Source organism: Silene latifolia, chromosome X (genome assembly GCF_048544455.1).
Source record: "Silene latifolia isolate original U9 population chromosome X, ASM4854445v1, whole genome shotgun sequence".
In the NCBI taxonomy this organism is placed as follows: Eukaryota; Viridiplantae; Streptophyta; class Magnoliopsida; order Caryophyllales; family Caryophyllaceae; genus Silene; species Silene latifolia.
The window spans coordinates 216,224,865-216,236,521 of NC_133537.1; the positions used below are offsets into that span (position 1 = coordinate 216,224,865).

The 11,657-nt window shown below is 39.7% G+C and overlaps 1 protein-coding gene across 1 annotated transcript; it reads left to right on the plus strand.

Annotated features, from left to right (window-relative positions):
* The first annotated feature begins 215 nt into the window (after positions 1-215).
* LOC141619295 (uncharacterized) lies at positions 216-1,107 on the plus strand. The gene is made up of 2 exons (XM_074436322.1): positions 216-615; positions 980-1,107. The coding sequence occupies exons 1-2, from the start codon at positions 216-218 to the stop codon at positions 1,105-1,107; spliced, it is 528 nt and encodes a 175-aa protein (XP_074292423.1).
* Positions 1,108-11,657: the final 10,550 nt, after the last annotated feature.

Below are 11,657 nucleotides of genomic sequence, written 5' to 3' on the forward strand. Positions count from 1 at the left end.
TTGTATTTTATGGAAATAGGTAGTTGTGTCGGGTCAATATTCTCGGTTTCCTAAAGACCAAGTTAGGGTTGTATTGGTATATATGTACCGTTTTTCACATCGTCATAATACACACAAAATCATTCCCAAGTTTTTCTTATTGTCACGTTGTTCTTTAACTTGGTAATCAGAACCAGAGTTTTTTTTTCCGCCGTTGATATCGTTTGCTTGTCGTCATGACAACCGATGCAGTAACGTCTCCACCTATTAGTCCGTATTTCCTGTCAACTAGTGATAAACTAGGGGACAAAGTCATTCAAGTCGTGATAATTGGTAATAACTATGACGAGTGGTCCGTTAACTTTCGTGGTGCCCGACGTGCTAGGAAGAAGACGGTTTTTATTGATGGTACAATCAAGAAACATGCCGAAAAATCCGAGACACTTGAGGATTGGCACATGGTGAACGCGATGGTTGTCAATTGGTTTTTTAATATAATTGAACCAACGTTGGGTTCAGCTATAACGTATGTCAATGAAGCAAAGGTCTTGTGGGATGACATGGAGCTGAGGTTTAGCGTTGGTAATGGACCGAAGCTCCATATAATCAAGAGTTCAATTTGTTCGTGCAAGCAAGGTGAGAAGGAACCATGTCTGAGTACTATGGTCGATTAAAACGTTTATGGGATGAACTCGATAAATACGATCGTAACCCCGTGTGTGAGTGTAGTGGTTGTAAGTGTAATATTAACAAGAAATTGGACAAAAAACGTTATGAAGGAAAGGTTCATGAGTTCTTATTGGGACTCGTCTCATAATACGCTACACGACGCTCTAATTTGTTACTGCAAGAACCTTTGCCCTCTCTGAATCGGGTTTATGCCACCATACTCCAAGAAGAGGGGGTGCGGGTTGACGGAGTTGGAAGTAGTTCTGGAGTCCATGGTGAACATAGGTCAGAGCCTATTGGTTTTGTTGTAAAAACTGTGCTCGTGTTGAAGGAGGTTCTCGGCTTACAGCGGACACGGATGGTACACCCAGCCACGGTGTGATAAGTGCTATCGCTGGGGACATGTCAGGGAGAAGTTGTAATACCCACCCTGTTAAGGACCCGTTGATTGTCTGTTGACTGACCTTAGATCTGTTATTAACCTCTTGGAACCTTTCATACAAATGGACTTGGAACTTAGTGATCTTGGGGAATGGGAACTCGAACTAGCGTAGGGCACTCAATCGAGTAGTCTTGTGACTCGATCGTGTAGATGCCACTCGATCGAGTCGGTTCCGTACTCGATCGAGTATGGTGGGTTCAGCGTTAGGATATAAATCGTGAAGTTGCAAACCTAAATCAATTTTTCATTTCATTTCTCCCAAAACCTAATCGACGACACTTCTTCTCCCTCACCATCTTTCAACCTTTTGGGATCCCTCACACTTGGATACACCATAGGGACAGAGGCTCGAGTCGGGTCGCGGTCTTGTCGCCGAAATGCCAGGCTTAGGTAAGTCGTCATCATCATCCATAGTTTCGGTTATATGGTCATGGTTGTTAGTAATAGGGGTTTCCTATTGGTTATTATAGGTGTTGTCTTGCCTTCATATGGATGTATGCGATGTTGGCTGTTAATTGCTAAAGGTAGGATTTCCTACACAGTACTGTTGATTAGTTGTCATGTGTGGTACGTGGTATTCCTGAATGTGTAGTAGTATTGTTGTATTTGTGTGTTGGGTGCGTCCCTGGCTGAGTGGAGTCATCTTTGGAATGGCTTCATGCCCTTGTTCTGCTTTTTGTGGTTTCCGTCACAAGGGGGTGTGCACATTAAGGGTGATCGGGTTATTCGCTCTATGGTTTTGAGCGGGGCTTAGGTGGTAAGGCTACTATCCCCACTGGCGGTCTGGATTACTGGTTGCGACTGGTAATCTGGCAGGACTATACCTTCGTGTTAGTCAGGTGATTGGTGAGTTACTGGAGTTGGAGGTTCATGATTGTGTTTTACTTTGTCTTGTTCGTTGGTCTTCAGTTACTGACCTTGTGTGGTTTTGTCTGTGTTTCCTTCTTGTTATTTGTCTACGGTGATCTATTATGGTGAGCAGTCAGTCTTAGCAGGTGTTGGTATATGGGGCTTATCTGGGTGCGTTGGAGGGACGTGTCTTTCATCGAGTCTTGACATGGAGTAGTCTCACCGTAGTTGTTTTGTTTCATCAGTTATATGTTTCCTTCTGTTGAGTTAAAGATTCTAATTAACTTTGATAGTTCTTTTATTGACGTTGTGATATAATATTCCTAGGGCAACCGAGATGGTAATGCCCGTATCTTCTAGGGAAGGTCTTGATAAGGCTCCTTGGTAGATGAGGGTGTTGCAAAGTGGACGATTTTGAAACCTGTAACCAATGAACATAATGAACGTAGATAGTCAAATAAAATGAACCTGGTGTATGTATGTTGGGAGCCCCTTGTGTATTTGATTTTGGGTGAGAAGGCGCCTTCATTCCAAAATCCTGGCCCATATATGCTTAAGCCAGCCACTTCGAATGGGGATATTAAATCGGGAATTGTATGAACATGTATGTGATGTACAAGGTATGTGTATAGAGGTAATGCCATGTATAGTTGATAGTTTATGTGATGCGTGATCGCTTTTATTATTGTGTGCGTGAGTATGTGGATGGGATATCAGGATGTATTAGAAGCATGTGTATGGATATGTGGTGGCATGTATGTTTGGTAATTGGTTTTAACGTTTGCAATATTTGATAAAGTGTATGAGCATGTTATCATTGTAGGATTAGATATGAATGTGAATAAGATAGAACATCGTTGCCGCTATGGGTAGACATGTGGACTAAGGTACGTTATAGTGGATTCGTATGTTATATGGAACGCAAAAGAGTAGTGTTATAATGTATTGGTTGCGACGCTTTTGTTTTATGTAAAGTGATGATAGTCGATGGTATTAATATAGGAGTTAACTAGTGACGAGTTCTAAGTATGCCTTAGACTCCGAGCGATTTGTTGTTTTGCAGGAACAACCAATCAATTCAAGATCAGCCGTTGATCATTTCTGACTTACTCGACCGAGTACGAGGGAGTACTCGACCGAGTAAGTGGGTCACTCGACCGAGTTCGCTGGAAACAGAATCGATGTCAATTCTGCCAAATACCGAAACTCGACCGAGCACCCCTAACTCGATCGAGTACCTCAGGCACTCGATCGAGTGCCGCTGTTTCAGAACACGGGATTTCTAAAATTTTTGGGCCTTATATCTTTAATCTTCCTCATTCTTTATACCTTATTTCTTCTTTCTTAACCTAAATCTCTCACAAACTTTACTCTTTACAAAACCTTGGTGAAAAATTTGTGCTTTTGTTCTTCCAAATCGTTCTAAGTTCATCCACCTAATTCGATTTGCAAACTAATTCAAGGTAAATTTTTACTTCTTTCTTTGATTTTGATGTAATTAGAAGCATAAGTTAGTGTTTTAATTTCTGAAATTTTAATTTTATGCCTTAAGATTGTGTTATAATTACTAGATTTTATAGAAACTATCTTGAATCCTTGTTATTGATATGCTAGGAATTACAAATTTGAACCCCCTTTTGGTACTATTCAACCCGGATTTTCTAGGGTTTACCCCCAAATTTTCAATTTCTTTCTTCTAATCCATCTTTAAAGGTTGGAAAAGGGTAGAGAATGCTAGTATTACTATATTTAGTGCTTGATTTAGCTTTTCTCAATGAACAATACGTCTTAAAACTCCATCTTTTGAGTATACAAGTTTGAAACTTTGTCTCAATTTTGCTACAAAAGTCGAACTGTTGAGCTTAATTTTGGTAAAAATCAACCCCGGATTCTTCCTAGAACTTGCCCAAACTTCGTATTTTGAGATTTTAATCCATCTTTTATGATTCACAAGGAGTAAGGTAAGTTAGTAAGACCATGGTTTTGCTTTCAATTTAACATATTTTGCAAAGGAAATTCATCTTAAGCCTCGCCTTTTGCGTATATAACATTTGGAACTTTCCACTTTAAGTTTGTAAAATCCGATGTTTGGCTAACTATGTTGATATAGATGCTGAGGGCAGCTGCCACACAACTCCCGAGCAAGAGAAGTAGAGCCGCCACGACCGCCACTGAGGAGGTAGGAGAGGGAAGTCAAGGGCCCTTAGTTCCGCCGGTACCCCAATATTCGACGGTATTTTTTGCTGACATCAAGCAAAGGGAAGCCTTTGTGAATTTGCTGGGTCGCACCTTGAAACCTTGGGCAATACTCCAAATACTGCTGAGGAATATCTTGACCGTCGCTGGGGAAAATGAAGACTTGAGCGAAGCCCCCTGTTGGAGCGAGCACTACCTCTGATACTCACCTGCATGGTTAATGGCCACACAAGAGCACAATCTAATAGGCAAATAGCACACAGCGGAATTAGCACATGGACCTCGAATGAGGAAGGAAACATATAAGTTTTGAAAGCTCTTTTCTTTATAAAATTGTTTAAAACTTGAAATAAAGGTGGAATTTGTTGGTTGTAATGCGTTATGGATATTCAATGGGCTTTAGATGCATGACTTGACACGACATCGACTTACTAGGACGCAAGACGATAGACTGATGCAACACTGACTTAGATTTGAAGCGACACAGAGATGAATTTGACAGACTTTGCTTAAGTATGCGCGACCCCTAGCCAAGTGTGGGTGACAATGCGTTATCAGTTCTAAAGATAGAAGAATTGTAAGAATGATGACGGCATATAAAGGCAAGGCATGAGCCATGGATCAGCTGTCTACTTTGGACATCTTTTAACATCGTCTGCTGTAAAAAAGACCCTTCTTGAGGCACGATAACTTCTAGAATCGATCTAAGACCTTGTCATTGTCCGGACCAAGCACTAGTTTGACTTAAAATAAGAGAGGAATAAAGGAAGGGTGGCATCTCGGAAGGGAAGCCCCCAGGATGAGAAGGTGACTCGGGAATTTGGTAAAAAAGGAGACTGGGCGACAAAAAGGAGCCCCCAGTAAAGAGGTATAAATGGAAATTGTGGTTGGAAGGTTATGAAATGGAAAGGGATGGTCAAAAAATGGGTGTCGATAATTGGGGTTGAAAGTTGATGGTGGGATGGTTGTGTCCTCGCGGACTGCCTACGTATTCACGTGAAGTGAAATCAAACCAGATCGTAGTTCTGAGTTTTTGTTAGTTTTATTTAGGTGTTGTGGTTGTATCCTTCTTGTGTAAGAAAGGTCTGCCTACGTATCCACCTAAAGAGGTAAAATCAAACCATGCTTGTAGTTCTGGTGTGTGCCTAAGCTATGTTGTCAGGGCCTTAAAGTGCATGGGTCAGGAGAGTATATTCCTTTGGTGACTCGAAGAATTGATTTGAGATAACTCCCTCTGATCATAGCCCAAAGAGGTATAACTAATTTTTTAAAAATTTCCTTGTCTTGTGAGCACACCTAAAAGTGGACCCTAAGGATGATATGGGTATGTCCTGTCCTAGGTAGCAAAGTATCTGAAGACTCCGTGTCTGGGTCAAAGTGAAACTGGATTGGATATTTGGAATGTGGAGCTTAGAAATAAGAAGCTTTGATGAGCAAATCTCTGGAGCTTTGATTTTTTTGGAGTTGAGGATTGATGGGATTATGGCTTGTAATATAGCTTGGAAATGGAGTCTCTTGGCTTGATGTAGCCTGAGCACATAAAGGTAGGTTAATTGATGTGGGATCAAGTTTCCATGTCCTGGCCCTAAAAGATAGGTATACTTGACGAGCTTGAGGATTCTCAAAATTCCTAACTATCTCCTAGTAACGGTCTTGAGAAGGATTTAGGGCGTGTGATGTGTGAAAGGCTAAGTGAGGGTGCTAGCTAACCATCTTCATCGATATCTTGATTCTATATAGACTTCAGCGGTATTCCATTCAGCATTTGATTTCATACACGTTCTTGATTCAGACTCAGATTCCTAGTCTAGAATATATCTCGGCTTTTTGCTCAAATACTTGGTTCATGTTTTTGAAGATAACTTTTGACATTGGATATTGACATTGACTTGCTTGATTGTGCCTTCTTCTTTTGACTCTTTTGTCTTGGATTACGGGCATAACTGCGGCCTTGGATATAGATCTTGGTCATTTCTCTTGATTGAGCCTTTGTCTTTGATCATGGCTCGTATTGTCTTGGATTTTCTTGCATAACTTCGGCCTTGAGCCTTTGTCTTTGATCATGGCTCGTATCGTCTTGGATCTGCTTGCTACCATGGATTTGGGTCCGACTATCACCTTTGTTGTGAAACGGGTTGGTCTTTAGTAACACGGGTTGTTTATTATGGGGAATGAGCTTGCCTTCCGTCATGGATCGTTAACAAGGGAGATGGTCTAGATTCGTCCTAGAATCTCTTGAGATATGCTCGTCCTAAACTGGGGTATAGTGAGGGGTTTCTATTGCCAGACATGGAATAGGTAAGGAAATGGACACGGAGTTTCGGGTCCTCTACAACTTGGAATGGAATATTGTTTAAGTGTACTCACATCGACTTGACATGCGTTGTTTGTTTTAAAATGTCTCAAATCAATTCTTTTTGTCACAGGAAAAGGGTAAAGGAAGAGATAGGATAAGTGGATTGAAAAATGTACTTTTATTGAAATGAATAATAAATGTATAAACTCGAGAAGACATGTGACTCGTCGGACAGCCCCCAGGTTGTCACTAGGAATGGAAATGGACACGAAGAAAGACACTAGAAAAAATTATGGGAAAGAAAGCCTAAGACTCGGACTCAGACTTTGATTCGATCCTAGATCTAGACTAGTAATCATCGGCCCATGCTTGAACATTTATTCTTCTGGCAACCGGCTTCGGCATCTGACTTTGACCATTCATCCATTTGAGTACCTCGTCCTCGTCATTGGGAACACTGGAAGGATAACATTCAAGAAGTGTTTCCTGATAAGTGGTATATCCATGAGGATTGCCTAAGTTGCCTTGTGGGTTAAAGGTTGAGAGGGACAATTTCCCACTTTCAATCATATCCTGGATTGCATGCTTGAGCTTATATCACATCTCAGTATTGTGTCCTTTGCCCCTGTAATACTGGCAATGGGCATTCTCATCCCAAAACCTAGACTTCTTTTCTGGATCTCGTGTAGGACCGACAGGCTTCAATATTCGTCGCTCCATGAGTCTTTGAAGGGCATCGGTGTATGTAATACCAATGTCGGTAAATTTCCTAGGAGGTGTATCCTTCTTGTCAGAAGCCTTTGTGAATGACCTTGGAGAGTTGTTAGGTTTCTTTAACGAAGGCTCCATGAGGTTGCCTTTGTTGATTTTGATTCTTGGATGAGAAGAACTAGGAATAGACTGCTCACTTTTTGCTTTCTCCTTAGGACTGTCAGGTCGAGGGTTTGTCTGGACACTTTTCATTTTGAGAGGTTGGGCCTCAAGCTTCCTACCCATTTCAGCAAACTGGTTCTCCATGTTGGAAAGCCGAGAGTTTAGGTGTAATACTCCGTATTTTAATTAATAGTTTATGGTTATATTTATAGTTATGAGGGTAGTCGTAAATAAATAATAAGATGAATAAATATTAAGTGGAATAATAAATAATAAGTTGTAGTCCTAATAGAAAAGAAGTAAAATAAGATAAGCAAATAAAACGGAGTGGGGACCACATGGAACCGTGTGGTGAGCCGTGTAGGGCCACGGTGGGGACCAAGAGGAAGGAAGGTGGTATTTGGTTTGGGTGTTACCTATGCTTTAAGATATTTTCATTATTTTATTATTAAAAGGACTTTCTTAGATTCTTCCTACTTCTCCTACCAACTAATATAAATACCAACCATATACCTCAAAATTATAATTATTCTTCTTCTAAACTCAAATACAATTGTGAGGAGAGCTTTTGTGAAACAACTTTAAGACGGAGTTTTGCATCTTGCGATAATTAATTACGGTAAGATAACTAATCATCTAATATCAATTGTTTATGTTTGACCTTGACCCGTATTAAGGCCGTGACCGTTGACCGTGGGGAGCGAGGCCGTGGTGGCTGTTGACCGGCGGGTTGACCACCGTCGGTTTGGCCGTGTGATTGGGGGTTGTTTGTGGCGTTTTGCGAGATTTGTTTTGGGTAGTTTACATCTTAAATTTATTAATACGATTAGTTAATAATCATACATAATTCAATTATTGTTTAGGTGGTTAATTTATTGAAGAGGCTTTTTGATTTATTTGCTTAATTGAGAAGATTTGCTAAGAGGTAGGTTTAACTACTCAACTTTACTATATTGGTAATTGGAGAATTGTGAAAGATGGATTATTGTTGCAATTGTTGTGTTGAGCACATCCTCATAATTGTTGTCTTGAGCATATTGATATCATTGTTGTCTTATGATCATATTATTATCTTGTTGGTTGGATATATGTTGTAGATTGATTGTGAAAGAGATTGGCATTATTATTGAGATTGTTTAGTCGGTCAGGCACGGGGATGTGTAAGTGCCATGGTCCTGTACGTATGATGGTCGGACAGGTATGGTGGCGTTAGGAGTGCTCCATGGACCTGAGCAATACACCGTGTGTGTTGTCGGATTGGAATTCACCGTATGGTGCGTGTGTGTGTGTATGGCACGGTCAAGCCGTGTGTGTATGAGCACGATGATCTTGGTTTGGTTCGTGGATTGTGTTGCAGCCTAACGTATTATCATTATTGTTATTGTTTTTTGGTGATCCTACTCAACCTCGTGGTTGACTGTGTATTCGTAAACACCTGTGTTGAACCATAATGGGGAGCAGATTGATTTATGGTTAGCTTGTGAAAAGTGCTGGATGCTTAGAGGGGAGCTTTGGGACGAGATCACTCGAGTCTAGAGATCACCTTATTAATATTCAGACACTATTTATTTTAATTCCGCTGCAAGTTGTTTAAGTACTCTATAATAATTATTTATCGAGTTGGATGTTTGTAATAAACTCTTTTAAGGCACTATAATAATATATCGTCTTAAATTACTTTCGTATTATTTGTCTTTTTTACTTACTACTTCGGGAAACTGAGATGGTGACAACTTTATTTATTTGGGAATGTCTAGCTAAAGGCTATTAAATAAATGGGGGTGTTACATTAGGTTATCAATAGCTCCTTCTAACTTGGAAAATTTATTGTTGAAGGCAATGGAAAGCATGAGCATTCCACTTTGGATATCGTCGTCTTCGAGGACATTGATTTCTTCGCTATCATGAGGAGCGAGGAGATGAGAACAGTCTAGGGATGATTCTTCGTCATGTTTAATGATATTAGACCCAAGAGGGTCGATCTTCTTGGATTGTTTGACGTAAGGTGGCACAAGAAGCTTGCCATCCTCGATCATATCCTGAATAATATACTTTAGACAAAAGCATTCCTCTGTATCTTGTCCCCTACCTCGATGATACTGACAATATGAATTGCCCTTCCACCTAGGCAATATCTTTTCAGAGTCTGAGGTTGGACCAATTGGATGAAGTTTTCCCTGGGAAACCATTCTTTGCAGAGCTACCTGATATGTGGTTCTGAGGTCAATCAATTCCCTATAAGCTCGTCCCGGCCTTTTGGGTTGAGTTTCCAAGGGGTTGACTCCCTTGTCTTCATTGGCCTTCTTAAATGGGTGAGTTGTGTTGAAGCTATGACCTGGCCTTGGGGTATGAGAAGATGGTAAAGGTTTCATCATGTCTATCTTATTTTCCATATTAATGACACGAGCGCTCAAGTCTTCGATGGTGTCCTGAAGCTTAATGACTGCAGTACTTAGTTCTTCGACGACGACAGATAAAAGTTCTTGAACATTTTCATTGAAAATCGCAGAATTCCTACCGAGAAGAAAATGACGCACGTTACAACTTGATTTGACTTGGGATCACGCATAATAAGGCGAGAAACAAGGGATATACGAAGAAAAATATATGAGGACGAGACGGGATAACTAGACTCTTGACTTGTGAGATCGCGAAATGTCGTGAGTGACTTCTCGTGCTTGGACTCACGGTGCTTGACTTTAACCTTAGACTCGAGTATTGACTTTGACGGAGTGACATTTATATGGTTGACTTAATTGACGGGATTGATGACACGTGATTCTAAGACGTGTGTTTTAAGATAGACTTGACTCGAGGTTCGGGTATGTGTGTCCCTAACGTGTCATTAGGAGAATTTGAGAGACGGATTTTGGAAGGACTCGACGTGTTAGCCTTGAGTTTGTGAGTCGAGGTGTGGAAATGTTTAGATCCTAACTGAATTGGGGTAGGGGGTCCAAAATGACGGCGTGACGCCTTAGGACTTGACTTTGAATTTGATAAGACCCAAAATGTAAAGGAAGACGGGTTTATGACTCGACAGAGTTTCGACTAGGACATAGTCGGTTTGAATTTTGACTCTAACTTAACCCAATTGAATTTACATATTTACATTTACATGGTTTGAAGATATTTTGGTTTAAAACATTTTTTATTTTTTTTGACTTTTATGTTTTTTTTTTTGATTTTTTTTTTGTTTTGAGAATTTACAAAGGATTTTATTTATGGAAAACTGAAAAATAAATGGAACTTCACAAAAAGGTTTTGTTTTTTTGGAAAATTGGAAATGGATTTTATATCTACAGAAAATTAGACATCATTTAATTTACAAAATGGATTTTTGAAAAGGGGTTTTTTGGAAAATTGAAATTCGAAAATCGGAAAATTCGGCATTATTTGGTTTACCAATGTGATATTTGAAAGGTTTGAAAATGAATTTTGTTTACATTGACATTATTTTGTTTATAAATGAGAAATTTAGACACGTGATTGATTTGGAAAAAACATACAATGTATACATACAAACATGCATTATAACAGTATGCAGAGTGCATTTAAAAGGTTTTGGCTTAAACGGTGGGTTTCCATACCAAGTGATGGGTAACGCGGTCGTCACATGCCCAATCAAACACATTTATATTTCTCAACAAACAACTAGTTAGTGGTTAAGTCGAGGTCGATCCATGGGACGATGTGCTTTGGGTTCTAAGTTTATCTATCTCATTTTATGCTAGTGTCATAATTGATTTGGGTTTGTAGTTGTGTTCTAAACTAATGAAAGCAATAAAATAAAACAAGCAATAACTTAAAAGATGTAAACAATTAATGAAGATACTAGGATGTCATGGGTTCATAGGGGATTCATGGTGGTGATCATACAAACATGTTTCCATAGTTGCAAGCAATTAATGTTATAGAGGAACCGAGTTAGTGTATGTCTTACGGTTCATAGGAAGATTTGGGTCCCGGAGCCGAGTCGTCTAGACTGTACAACACCTACAAGTCGACTTACTTTCTTCCTATTCACTTCTATGCATGGTCTAACAAGACTCGAGTTGGTTTATATCTTACAAGTCTTGTTGAATAGATAAGAGATGGGTAAAAAATGCAAGGTTTCATAGTCTAGCATTTCATCAAACATAACATGTGCATAGGTTGACATTACAACAAGCAAGCAATCATAAGACAACATATTAGATTAAGTATGGATCTACCCCCATGCTACAGTTTCCCTAATCCCCCACTAATCCTAGTTAAGTAACTACTCACTTATTATCATGGAAGACATGTTATCAATGGTGTCAATCATTACAACAAGTACAAACATGATTAAAGAGTGAAGAAATAAACAAGAGT